Genomic DNA, 14,055 nt, shown 5'->3' on the forward strand with positions numbered 1-14,055 from the left:
CATATTAGAAAAAGACCCTATTCTTAAAAAGATCTTCCCAGAGCCACCCATCCTAGCCTTCAAACAAGCATCGAACCTTGCTAACCTCATCACCAAAAGCAAACTTCCTCAAGCCCAGAACACACCAAAAGGATCCAGACCGTGCCTTGGCAAGAAATGCAAAACCTGCCAACACATCTCCACCACCCCTACTGTTACTACACCCCACAACAGAGCCATCAGCATCCCAGGATCTTACAGCTGCACCTCCAGAAATGTAGTATACCTCATCCAATGCACCAAATGCCCTGATGGAAAATACGTAGGAGAGACCAAACAACAACTGCGCACCAGAATGAACGCACACTGGAAATCCATCAAAGACAGAAATACCCAGTTACCGGTGGGGGCACATTTCTCACAGGAGGGCCACTCTCTCTCCAATCTCTCAGTCCTGATCCTCAAGGGAAACTTACACAGCACTTCCCAGAGACGAGCCTATGAGCTCCATTTCATCAACCTGCTGGATACCAGAGATCATGGACTAAACACAGACATTGGATTTTTGATACATTACAATCCGCCTGGCAACTGACTCCCCAGCCCAGCCCCTGGCTTCTTTACTTTTCATTCCATCCAGGAAGAGAACACACCAACTGCTGCAGCGTCCTTAGCCTGACGAAGGGTTTTTGAACCCGAAAGCTTACTTAATAACTATTCTCCAACCATTTGGTTTGGTCTAATAAAAGATATCAAATTCACCCAAGGAACCTTGTCTGCCCAGCAATCAAGTAACTGCACTTGCAGCATAAAGATTAGCTCTTCTTATTGCCCCACTGCACTAATTACATATGTAACTAATGTCTTTTGAAATGTACTTTTTTCACCAAATAGAAGGAAAAGTAAGAATTTAGGAGGGGTTTTGTGTTTTAAAGTTTCAGGTCTTATGTTTGTGTTCTGGTAATTTACCTCTTGTATTCGTTATGTTTCCTTTTCCGTTTCCAGTAAAGGGTTACCGTCGAGTTCAACATTTACATTAGAAGACAGTGCCATCTACCTGACTTCAGAACAGAGCACACTGGAAATGGAGAATGATAATGCTTCAGTTTTGGATGTCTATTTAGTAAGTTGTCAAACATGTTGGTTCCATTTCTTATCATTTTTCTTTTTTACTTATTTTTGTTACTTAGGCCCAGGTACAGTATGTAAATGCATGCCCAGTTTTAAGCACACAGTAGTCTAATTGCTTTATTTTCCCAAGTGTTTGAAGTCAGACATATGCTTAAGTACCTTGTTAAATGAGTTTTACTCCAGATGTTTGCTAGGTGCTGTTTAATTTTATTTTACCTAGTGTGTGTGTGGGGGGGGGGGAACAGACGGACAGACAGACGGAGAGTGCCAAGTAGTCATTTCTGTTAGCTTGTGGAAAAAACTAAATGTTTTTTTTTCACTTTTTTCAACACTGAAGGTCAGTTTTCCCAGATGGAAAACTTATTCATGCCAGTTTCCCAGATGGAAAACTGTCAGTCATGCCTGTTTTCCAGATGGAAAAAGTATCATTCATTTGTATACAGGTGAAAAGAATAGGTGGCTATGCAGAGCTGTACTTAAAATATGCTAATAGGCTGGTTCCTTTTTCAATCTGAGTGGTGCCACTGTGGTTGCAGGAATATGCTTGAAATGTTTTTCCTTTGCTGCTTTAGTTTCCAATGAGCAGTCTCATTCTTGCTGTGCTTAGAATGAGCAACTTCTTCCCAAGCCCACATCTTAGCTGAATGTTATAGAAAGTGATAAATTGCTTATGTTGTTTGTTTAGCACTTGCATTCTTGGGCACTGTTGTAGACATAATAATAATAATAATAGTTGTTGTTAAAGCTTCAAAGTATAAAAGAAAGATAGCTAGAAGATAAGAGTTTGCCCAGGAAATTCAGCAGGGGCTTAATTTAAAAAGGAATTTTTTTTAAAGTTTTTTTTAAATGTCCTCCTTAAGAAATCTCACTGAGGTTGTCTCTGAAATATATGTGTAGATTTATAGCATGCTCACCATTTTGCCTCGGAATGACCACATAAAACTGATCAAACCTGAATTAATTGATCAATGTCAATGCTTCATAGGACAGACTATGCCTGTACCCAACGTACCCCTGCCATGTCCTCAGTCAAAAAGGCTGTGAAAAGAGAATGATCTTAAGGTGTGCCCTGAAGGTTCTACCTTAAAATAATTATGGACACGAGGTTATATCACCCAAGTGAAGATAAGGGTACGGATATGTTTGCTAGCTACTTCAAACAAATCAAATGGATGTGTGAGTTAGGCAGGTACTTCAAAACTGTGCATAGGCAAGATGGGACAGCTTTATATGGTAGTTTGTTACTTCTGAAGACAGAAAATACGTACCATATAGACTAAGTCAGAGAGATATAAGCTTTTGTGAGGCCAAACTCACTTCAGATGCTAAGAAAGAGAGCTCTGTGCATATCCTAACTATTGGTGACTTCTGAAGATGTCACCAAATCACAATATCCATTTTGATTCAACAGTCAGTCCTTTTAAAAAAAAAAATATTAGACCCGAACTGCAACAGTGGTGATAAGTGATAGTGACTTGAATCCGAGCTGTTGAAACCGAATGAAGTTTGGTGTATGTAGGATGCTGATAAATCATTGGAGTTGGGAAGGGGAAGGTGCATATTTTTATGAATGTAGGAACAAAGCAGGTAATTTTTTTTATACATTCTCCATGAAAACAAAACAAAAAGCATGAAACATGATGAAACTCTCAGATGGATCTAAGTATTTGTTGAGAACATCACAAAAGAAATTAACTTATAAAGTCGTCATTATTAAAAGTAATTTACAGGATTGTTTTGTTTTGTTTTCCTGGTAGCAAATAGGTTAATAATTTTTATCAACAGTGTTTTTGCAAGACAGGTTACTACATTATTTTCAGTTAGATATGATAATATGTAATATTTTAACTTGATTTCAGTTCTTCCTTTGTTCTTCTTCTCCCTTACTTCTCTTGCTTTGAAGTAGTAAGCTTCTTGGTGAAGTTCAGTCATATATACCGTTAATGAAGAAAGCAGCATAACAGAATAGACTTGTTATTGCTTACTGTGGAGTAGAAAGTAACTTAAAGGCAGGATCTAGTAAAACTATATTATGTACAGAAGATGAATTAAAGGGTAAAGTAAGTTGTGATTTTATTGTACAAAATAAAGAGCTTGCTATAGCTGAGTGCTATGGTTTATTGGTGTTCTCAAGAAATTTCACTTTTTTCCCAAAATGTTGGTTTTGGTTTAAATCAGACTGGAACAATAACAGACGATCTTAAACTTCTGGGGTGCAGACAGAAATGTATCTCCCCACTGTAACTGAGAACACTTTGCATGAAGCATTCTGAGTTATGGTGATTCCCCAGACCAAACACTGTTGGTTCCAGGGGAGAGAGGAATCTAGCTTCTGGCTTCGAGTATGCAGCTGGTTTCCCCTAGCAGCAGTCCCTCTTCCCTGCAAGGCTGCAAAGTTTTCAGAATGGGGAGGAAAGGGGGCAGACAGAGCTCATTCTAAGGGTTCCCCAGCCAGTGCTGGAGGGACTTTCAGCACTTTCAGTGCTGGGCCAACTCATTTCCAAGCAAAAATGTTGGGCTCCATGAACCAGAATTTCCTGGCAAAAATAAAGATTTGTCAGAAAATTTCCAAACTGCGATGAATGGGCAATGTTTGGATCTGCACTATTGTATCTTATAGACAGGTGCACATAATAACCTTTCAGATGCAGTCTTGACTGTTTGGCTATCTGTAGCCCTTGTCCACCCTTAAATCCTGCACAAGATATTAGTACAATATGTAGTAGTAACCCAATGCTAACTAGCAGCACTGCTTACATATCAGTGAAAATTGAAGGAAATTGGATGAACACATTCACTCAGAACACCTCTACATGGTTTGTGTTGCAAATGGCTCCAGAGTATTTAGATTTTTTGAGGACAGAGAACATAACTCATAGCCAACATTAAAAAAAAAAAAAAAGATATTCTGGACTTCATTTATGGATAGCAGCCATCAGATGTGTTCTCACAGATACTAGACCTGATTTTGATTTCACTCTTATTTTATACTGGTATGTTACTGACTTCCTAATTGCAATCCTATAAATACAACAAAACAGTAAAGTTGTTGGTTGTAGCCATGTTGGTCTAAGGATGTAGGCAGGCAAGATTCTTTGCGTAAATGTGACAGCTTTTATTAGACCAACTAAATGGTTGGGGAAAAAGTTGTTTGCAGGCTTTTCAGGCGCAAACAGACGAAGGGTGTGTGTGCCCGAAAGCTTGCAAAGAACTTTTTCCCAGCTATTTAGTTGGTTTTATAAAAGATATCATATCTACTCAAAGAACCTGACCTTTGAGTGAGCACACAGAGGGAAAATTGCTGTTTAGGCTAAGGGAGCATTAACTGACCATTAATGAATTTAGTCTGAAAATATAGAGGTTTCTAACCATCAGACCACTGAGTTTATGGAAGAACTTCCATATAGGGCTAGTGGAGAGCAGTATAAAATCCCCACCCCTCCCCATTACCTTGGAGATGGAGTTTGATCATTTTATGAAAGGAATGATATGATGCGACGGTCTGTGAAAAGAGGGGAATGGACCTTATGAACCAGGATTTGTTTCCTTCCAGAAACAGATGTATCCTGTATTTCTATGAGTCACTCATTTCCTCTTCACTCTTGCTTGAGATCAGAATGGGGTCTTCTGTTTCTAATATCTAGTACGTAATACATGTTGTATTATGAACGTACATATGCTACTAGTGTTGGGCATTATGGAGAAAGTATGGAGTGCAGCACTCCTGCAGTCACTTCACCGGGAAGTTTATTGGGAAGGGAAACCGACTAGAATTCCTTACTGCTGGTCTGTATTGTTCGGCAATAGGAGAAGTTGCTGCTAGATTCTTATACAGGCAGTCCTCGGACTTGCGACACAATTGGTTCCTGAAAACCACCTCTTAAGTCGAAACGTTGTAACGCGGATATTTCCCATAGGAAACAATGTTATAAATGGGGATTGGTTCCTGAACCAAGGTCCAATACTCTATTTTCACCAAAAAACCCCAGAATTTTGTACTTAATCAATTATAGATGAGTAATATAGCTACATTAATGTATTTATATTGTAAATAGCAATCATATTGATTTGGAAGGACTTCTTTGAGGTGACTTTACTGGACTTTTTGAAGGGCTCTTGGCTGGAGTCTTCTCAGGAGTCTTGGCTGCAGGTTTTCCTGGAGTCTTGTCTGCTTTCTTAAAGAAAGTGTCCAAGGAAGTTTGGACAGATGTTCTCCAGGGAGATGGGTGACGCAGTGAACTTGTTTGGTGGCATGGCGCGGCGTCAGATCAAGCATTATAAAGTTGAAACTGATGTCAGAAAGTCGAAACAGGGTTTCAATTTATAAACGTCATAAGTGCCGTTCGTTGCAAGTCGAAACGTCTTAAGTCGAGGACTGCCTGTATTTCATCTGTGAAGAAATACAATAATATTCTGCTGAAAAAAAGCAGATGACACAACCTAGAAAATACTTTAAAACAACAAGTAATTTTCAAAGCCAAAACCAAAAAATAGTTGTGATAGTATTTTTTTCAGGTTCCAAAATACAGAAACATGTTTAGCATTACAAATTAATTTATCATGGAACAGTGAACAGGTATGACTGATAATCTCCCTGAACAGAAGAGTGGTGGTGATAGTATCTATGCTTATTCAGTTTTTCTTTTCTTTTGTTCCATTGTGCTGTTCCTGGTAAACAGAGAGCAAATTCCACACCATAACATTTCCAGTGCCCCAATAAAACAAATATGAGTGGTTTCCTATTGCAAGTTTAAAATGTTTCCATTTTTAGATATAAACTCTAAATTTGGTCTGAGATGCTTCTGGGGTATATTTCTTTTTAAAACTTTTCAGTCGTGTTAATAAATGAGATTTGATTAATTTTTTAATATACAATTGAATATGCTTCATGCTGAGCAAAGATAGAGCAATGTAAATGACTTCCAAATATGCAAGTATTGTAAAAATTTGGGTAGGCATGTTAGATTAATAATATTTTATTTGCAATTAATTCATTTTGAACAACCTGATTCTTTTAAAGATTAAAAATTACGGAAAGAGAGAGGCATTTATATGAACTGCTTGAGTTTATAGTACTTAAATTAAAGAGATTTAAAAGAGAAGGTTCTCTCTTCTTCTAAAGATGTAGATATTACACAACATAAAAGTAATTTCTCCTGCTGAATGTAAATTCATAAGCACTGGTACAGTCTTACGATTAACCAGAAACAGTTTGATTAAGAATGAGACTATTGAATCATTTTCACAAGGCTGCAGAAACATAGAAAATGAGTACCAAAACAATGGTTTCCCCTTCCTCAAAAAGCAAACTCCAGCAGTATATTTTTCTCATCTAATGAAGTGGTTTGTGTTTTTTGTTCCAAACATTTGACCTCACTTGCCAAATACTCTGCATAGCACAAGTTACATTCTCCATGGAATCCATTGTGAATAGTGTGTCAATTCCTTTCAGTAACACAATAGCATCATGAGGCCGTGGAATGTATATGGTTTAGAAATACTGTATTTTACTGTGTATTTTGAAAATAAGATTAAACCTTTATAGCACCTATATTGCCCGTACTTTGTAATAAAGTCTCAAGTTTTGAGCATAAAATATGTGCACTGGACCAAATCATTCTTCTGATGAATCTTGAAGGCTTAGTTATCTTTAGAATCACTATATTTGTAGTAGATGGCTTCAAAATTGGTCACACTGGGTACATCTACATGTGCGCCTCTATTAGGCACAGAAAACTAATAAACTCCACAGCAGGGTAGTACTTGTAAATACAAGTACAAGTACTACCCTGCTGCAGAATTTTTCCATGTGCAGCAATGCACATATAGACACTAACCCTGCTGGCTGGGGCATGAGGGTGCTTCAGTGTGGGGGGCTGCTCCTACCTAGCTCCAATCAATATGAGCAGAGCTGCTGTGACCCAGCTCAGTGTGCTGCCATCTGGGCACACGTGTAAACAGTGCACCTGGGAGCTTCCCAGGAGCAATAAACTGTGGAGTAATAAGCTCCGCCGTTTCTAGCTGCACACTAATGGCACATGTAGATGCACCCACTGTAATTTTGTTTCTTTCTCATAATGTTTTATGTAGGTGTAGTTTCATACTAGTCTCTCTTTGTCGTATTAGGCTATTTTAATAATAACCATGATTAAAACCAAAGTCACTTCTAGGCTGTATAGGAGCAACAGATTGCTCCAAATATACAGTTGCAATTCGTGCACAATGTGGGTCTAATCCCTGATTCTGAGTTGTTAGTCTTTGATTTATTTTGGGGGTTTGAACTTCTATGGAGGATTCACACCCAGAACAGTTTTCCTAGATGCCACTAATAGATAAATGTAGTAAATGGAAAAGTATTTATGACAGTGTGTAGATATGGGGACCCAGTCTTGTCAAAAATACAGGCCATGGGCCTGTGGAATCATTCCATTCAGTCTCCCAGGTACCAGGGGCTACTGGAAGAAGCTAGAGGGTACAGTTTGCTGCAGAATTAGGGGCCTCTGAGCTCCCATGGACATGGCTGTTGACAGAGCCCTGCTCACCCTGTGGTCTTTTGATCCATCACCTCTTACAGCTATGTTTACCTTTCCGTGTTTACCTTTCCATGAGTTACCCTGGAGAATGTCAGTCAAATGTACCTGCTGTACCCAGTCATGCACTGCTTCCTCAGGTCAGACTGAGAAAGAAGAGCATAAATGCCTTAATGTAGGAAATTAGACATACTCTATAAAACGGCAGTACTGAGGAGAAAGGACCTCTCCCTTTCTCTTCTTTTATCCATTTATGAATTCCTCCATAAAGGAGCTGTGTGTTTCTTTTTTTTTTATTGTTTTTTAAAGGAAATATTCCATTTGAACTATACATGCCCTAGTTATGTATTCTAGTTATTAATGCCTGGGTCCTGTTGACTAAAACAAGCTACACCTGAGCATCTGAGTACAATTTAATCCCCATAAGGTAGGTTTTCTTATTAAGTTTTTAAAAAAGAACATAATGGCGGCATGATACCAATCTCTCTTTCCTATCAGTCAGAAACAAGAATGGTATACTTTTACTAGATATAAAGATGCCATCTCTTATTACTATTAAGTTGAGGTCTAGAAAGCCTGCAAGTATAATCGCTAAGCTATAAATCATCAGTGCCTTGGGGCTTTTAATGTACCATATGAGGAAATAATTTACTGAGGAATGAATGCATGAAAAAATTAATAGAGCACAAAAATATGTTCAAATAATAGATCAAGTTCTAAATCCATTAGATGGCAAGTCTGGGATAATGATTCTGTGTTATCTGATAGAAGGAATTTGGCCCAGTATAGCTTTCATTCATTTTTGTTGTCTTATATATCTGTTAGCCACTGTTGTTGTTAAGCTCATACTCATTCTGTATCAGTAGGAGCAGAGAAGAGCTTTATATGGACCTGTTGTTGATGTCATTCCAACAGCTGCACATAAGATGTTGCTTGAAGAGAATCTGATTTTACTCACTGAGGTAGACAGGAGTTTTGTCTGAAAAAGATTTGCAGGATTGGACCCAGAGTGTGGCGGTCCCTCCTCAATTAATTACAGCTCAGTTGGTTTTTAGGACCATAAGCATCATATGGTGTGTATACGCAGTCATATCAAATTAATTTCCTTTTTGCAACTTTGCCAGCAACTTCTAAATGTTTCAGGTTAGATTGTGAATAGCGGTGCATAGTTTCAGGGTAGGAGGAAAGGGAATGAAGAAAGGAGGAGTTAGTCACAGTCACAGACTGCACAGTAGCAGCTCAAAGCTGGCCCCAGGGGGTGTTTTTACACATGCTTCAGGGGAGGGAGGGCCCTTTAATTAGAGGAGCTCCAAGAACTGCTCTAATTAAAGCACCTGGAGCGTTTCATATGTCAGTGTCCCTGCACTTCAAAATGGCAGCAGGGGCACTTTAACTAAAGATTGGCAAATGAGCTTTAAAGTGCCCCTGCCATTGCTGCCATTTTGAAGCATGGAGATACTGATACACAAGACATGGAGGCTGCTGGAGGTGCACTAATTAGCATGCTCCAGCAGATTCGATTTATCAAGTCCACTTCAACACACTGTAATTACAGCGTGTCAGAGCAGCCTCCCCACATATCTACAGGTACCCAGGGCGGGCAAAGCAGACAAGTGAAACTGGCCAAAGATTGGATGAGAGATGACAAGGATGTAGTAGTAGTTATTCAGACCCTACCTCATAGCCAACAGTGTACATAAGAAAACAGTAGAAACTACAGAGGAAACGGGACTTAAATCTATAGTGGAAATAGTTCTTAATTTATTCAGATCTCATAAAAACCCACCAGCAAAATTATCATTTTCAAGCCTCTTTCTTGGCAAAATAGATTACCATCTTTTCTCAGATACAACACACCTCAGGATATAATGTACCTTATTTTTGAAAGGAAGAATGAAGAAGAAAAGATTTTTCCAGAGTTGTGGCTGTATAGAAGACTGGATCCTTGGGTAGATTTATTATTTTAAAAAGAGCTAAAGAGTCTCCAAGGCTGTAAAGTAGGAAGACCAAGACCAGGAGCACCTAGCAGACAGAAGACTTGCCCTAAGAAAGGCTAGGTTGATTAGTGGAACATCAAGACTATTAAAAAGGAGAGACAATTTTCACACCTATGGAGTGAACACCATTGACCAACTAAGTCATTGACTCCCTCAGCTGTCTGAATAGTAATGCAGCTGCTGTTGCACTGTGGAGCAGGAATCAAAGCAGGGTGCTTCTGCCTGGGCAAAAAATCAGCTTCTGTGCTTAATGTGCACACCTCAATTTTGAGGGGTGGATGTAGGGGGGAAAGGTACATGTTGTATACAAGAAAATTTGGTATTTAGAAAAAAACATAGTTGATCAGCCTCGCTGCTTCATTTACTTATCAAAATGCATTCCATTTACTCAACCAGACATCAGTTCTGTTTTGTTCATCCACTCTAATTCATTTTATTTATCCATTTATCAGTTTCACTTTCCATACTAATTGCATTGCATCCTTTAGATCACTGATTCTCAACCAGAATGTTGCAGCACCATGGAGTGCCAGGGGAACCTTTAATGAGGTGTGATAGGGTGCTGTGCAATAATATCCTGTTAGGTGTGCAAACACCTGCACATGATTCACAAGATAAACCTAGAGATTTTAAATAGAAATACAGAGAATCATTCTGACCTGTTGTGGTCTTCTTCCTGAGTCCTTGGCAACAAAAGAACTGCTCCATTATTTTTTTCATAGTCAAAAACCAAGTGAAAGCTAAGAGCTACATTTCTGAGGAGTGCCTTGAGTCTAGTGAGGGCTGCCTTGACATTTTAAGAAGTTGAGAACATGACAGGATAGTCTGCTGTCCATTGCACTCCACAGCCACATATGAAGATGAGAAACCTTTGAGAGACTCTTGTGTTAATATAAACAAGGGTTAAAAAAAAACCTTGTTCATACTGTTTTACAACAACCAATATAAATGTTTGCAGCAGTATAATATTATGCCACGCAAATGGTACTTTGTTGTTGTTGTTAAGAAACATTTTGGATACAATTTCTTTATGTTTTCCTCCACTACCATGTTCAGGTGGTTATTGAATTGTTGAAAGGTTAATTAAATGTTTCTACTTGGAAGCAAAGTTAAAGGTGATTTAGAAGTTTGGTGAAAACAGGGCCCTCTTTACTCTCTTTTTGTTTCTTTAGGATGTGTGATACGGGGTCTGTCTTGTCCGTTTCTTCCACTTTAGAAATAGTAGTGATCCCAATTTTAGTTTTTTGGTTTAGCAAAAATTCTGATCAGGAATCAATTTGTCTTTAGTTCAGGTAACGTCATTATGTTACCCAATATATTTCACTGCAATTCCCACCTAACTCAATACTCTAATCTTAGAAGTAATAAGTACTATGTCTACATTTCTTCTACAGGAGATAAAATGCCAGTCAAATAGATCAATTCATTTGTATGTTTAAGCTACTGTCTGTTAGTATTCTTGTTATAAATTTATTTGTATAGACCTTTTACAAGCTGTGGGCTGAGACAACCCAGCTTTTGTCCAACATGGGCTGGATGGCTTTGGTGACATGTCAATGGTTGGGAGCTTTCCCTTGGCTTTGGCCTCTGGACTTGACAAGGGCACAGGCAAAGCCTCCAGCTTTGCAGGCTGTATCTAATGGCTTCTCAGATTGTATAGCCTCCTGGCATTGCCAACCCCTGGTATAGAACATTAGTAGTTCATGAGGCTTTTTCAGATGAATAAGTGTCTCCATCTTGGGGAGTGTGTGCATACGTGTGCAGTTTTGTCCAAGGGCTGTATCTTAGTCTTATTGAATCTAATGGGGAGTCATGAAACTGACTTTCCATATCAGGGGTGGCCAACCTGGGACACTCATGCCACTAGTGATGTTGGTGGGCTCTGTTTGTGTCATGTGGCAGATTGTGGAGGGAGCAGGAAACAGCAGCAGATGGAGCAGGGAGCAGAAGATAGTGCAGCAGAACAGGCAGATAGCACAGGAAAGGAAGCAGAAAGTAGAGCAGCAGATTGAGCAGGGGAAAGGCATCCAAGTGGCACTTAAGGAGGGTACAGAGCTCAATTTGTGGGGCACTTACCAACAAAGTCAGCCTGAACTTACCTAAATAATAAATCCTGAAAGGTAACAAATGTCTCCTGTCAACTGTTAAGTGAACTCACCTATCATTGATCTTTATTGATAGCTAGGTTCTCCAGCACTTTGCAGGAACATTTGTGGGATATGGTTTATTTGTAGCATTATAAGTATACTGATATTCCCTTGGCTTGTAATGGCTGCAGAGCTTTAGGATTACCATTGAAAAGGGAGAAGATCCCATGCATGTGACAAAGGGGAAGAAAAGGCTCATTGAAGAACTATGTTGCAGATTACTGGGGCTAGGGAGGGGAATAAAGCTTGTATCCTATTACTCTATAAATAAATGCAGAATAAAGAAACAACCTTTTCCTCATCCTGATCACAGACATTTCTTTTCTATTTCCAGTAATAGAGAACAGAAGAAATAGAACAGAAGAATCACAGAAGAGATGGACAAGAAGGGGCCATGGTTGATAAAGAGCACTTTCTGCACTCCTGATTTAGGAGGAGGAATTTACTGAGCCTATTAGACAAAGAGTAATACTCAACAGAACGTTATCCTTGAGAAATGTCAGGGGATCTTTGAAACATAGAAATGAAAGCTAGACTCGGCAGATGTGACATGAAACCATTACACAACTTCGCTATCATGTGCTGTCGCTTGCTGAACTGTGAAGAACTGCATATTTGAGCTGCTCTCTCTACTATTGCCAATCACCTTTTTTGGACTTGAAAGTGATATTTTCTTATTGACTCTAGTGATTTCATTTGCATGTGTTTGGTGATTATGCACAAGCAAAATATATAATCTGCTTTACCTATTTAAAAATCCATCAGCACAGTGGTGAGTACAATTAATTTCACTTTCCGCCCCTCTCACAGAATCCTAATCACTTAGGTCTATGTCACTGCAAGTCAAAAATGATTTCATATAAAGGTTAGTGTAAATGTCTGCACATACTTTATGGAAACTAGCCTCTGAAGACATTTTCACTGATTATTGGTGAAAGGAGAAAAAAGCTATTTATAACAAGGCCTTATGTTGTGTACATACATTGTCTTTGAAATATTTGTGATTTAGTTTATTGCTTGTAAAAGAGAAATTATATAATTTATTTAGTATATACTACCGTAAACTATAGTTTTATTGACAGAAATAAAATATTTTGTTCTCAAAACCTGTGATGAAAACTTGAAGATATTTATGAGGTTTACGCATGTATTATCCTTGTGCTCCAGTACCTTTTTGAACATCTGAAATGGTCTTTATGTAGGAATGTGCCAGTCAGTATATAACAAGTAATCTGTCCACATCTGCTGCTGCCTCTTCTATGTCAGGAGATTTTAAGATATTAGAAAAAAGGCAATGGAAGAGCATAGCAGGAAGGGTAGAAGCAATCTGGTTTCTTTTAGTTTTCTGTCACAGTAAAGTTTTTAAATATCATTCTAAGAATCCACACTGTGACAGCAGAATTTTGGGAAACTTCATAAATGTCATGTTGAAAGTTCATGGAAGCTGGTAGGGATGACATTTCTTCGAGAAATAAGTATTCCCCAAAGAGTGAAAAAGTATCAAAATAAGTGATGTAGACCCTAGACGTAACATTTTGCATTTCTGTAAAACCTTCTTGTGCGCGCCGGGTCTGACCCCGGGTCGCTTTCGTCTCTCTGCACGCGGGCTGTGGCCAGCAGCCCGGGCAGGCCGGGTCGGAGAGGGCGGGCGCCAAGCTAGAATTAGGCACAGACACGTAACGGTTGATTTTAAGATTATTTTACTTACACCGAGATGGTCGTGGTGTAGGCTGAGAACTTGCTTGAGTTGCGGTTACAACAAAAAACACGAACACACGTGGAGGTTGCTAGGCTCCACACAGACAAAACACGAACACACGTGGAGGTCGCTAGGCTCCACGCAGACAAACTCCGGATGTCCAGGACAAGCGCGCATAAAACTCGTCGTTACGTCTTATAGTAGGCTCCGTTCGAAGACGGGAAGAGGTGGGCGGTGGATCAGGCCGCCAAACCCCTCTGAGCGACACACAGGGTTTCTGTTACCCTGCCGCGCACACCCAGAGTCCCCACGAGATGGATGTGGAGTCCTCTTCGGCTTGGGTGGAAACTGCTCAAGCCTCTTATACGGCTAGCAGGCCAAACGCCAGCCGCTACGTGTGAATAATTTAGAACTAGCCAATTGCGGGGCATGAATTTGCATACGACGAGCGGGAAACCTTTGCACCATGCATTTCTGTGCTGCAAAGGAAATGCACCCTGCAAAGATTGCTGCAAAGTGGCGGGAACACTTCCCTGCACGTGGGTTCTCTGCGCAGCAGAACTCCTCCGTGC

General features: G+C 39.5%; 1 protein-coding gene across 2 annotated transcripts in view; it reads left to right on the forward strand.

Annotated features, from left to right (window-relative positions):
- Nucleotides 1-12,890, forward strand: part of PIP5K1B (phosphatidylinositol-4-phosphate 5-kinase type 1 beta) — a 148,809-nt gene extending 135,919 nt beyond the window's left edge. For both annotated transcript variants that reach the window (XM_014608630.3, XM_014608631.3), the window contains 2 exons: nucleotides 985-1,102; nucleotides 12,119-12,890. In XM_014608630.3, the coding sequence (XP_014464116.1) occupies nucleotides 985-1,102; nucleotides 12,119-12,121 (121 nt within the window). In that variant the 3' untranslated portion in view covers nucleotides 12,122-12,890. The remainder of the gene's footprint in view (nucleotides 1-984; nucleotides 1,103-12,118) is intronic.
- The last annotated feature ends 1,165 nt before the right edge of the window (nucleotides 12,891-14,055 follow it).

The sequence above is a fragment of the Alligator mississippiensis genome, chromosome 3, assembly GCF_030867095.1.
Source record: "Alligator mississippiensis isolate rAllMis1 chromosome 3, rAllMis1, whole genome shotgun sequence".
In the NCBI taxonomy this organism is placed as follows: Eukaryota; Metazoa; Chordata; order Crocodylia; family Alligatoridae; genus Alligator; species Alligator mississippiensis.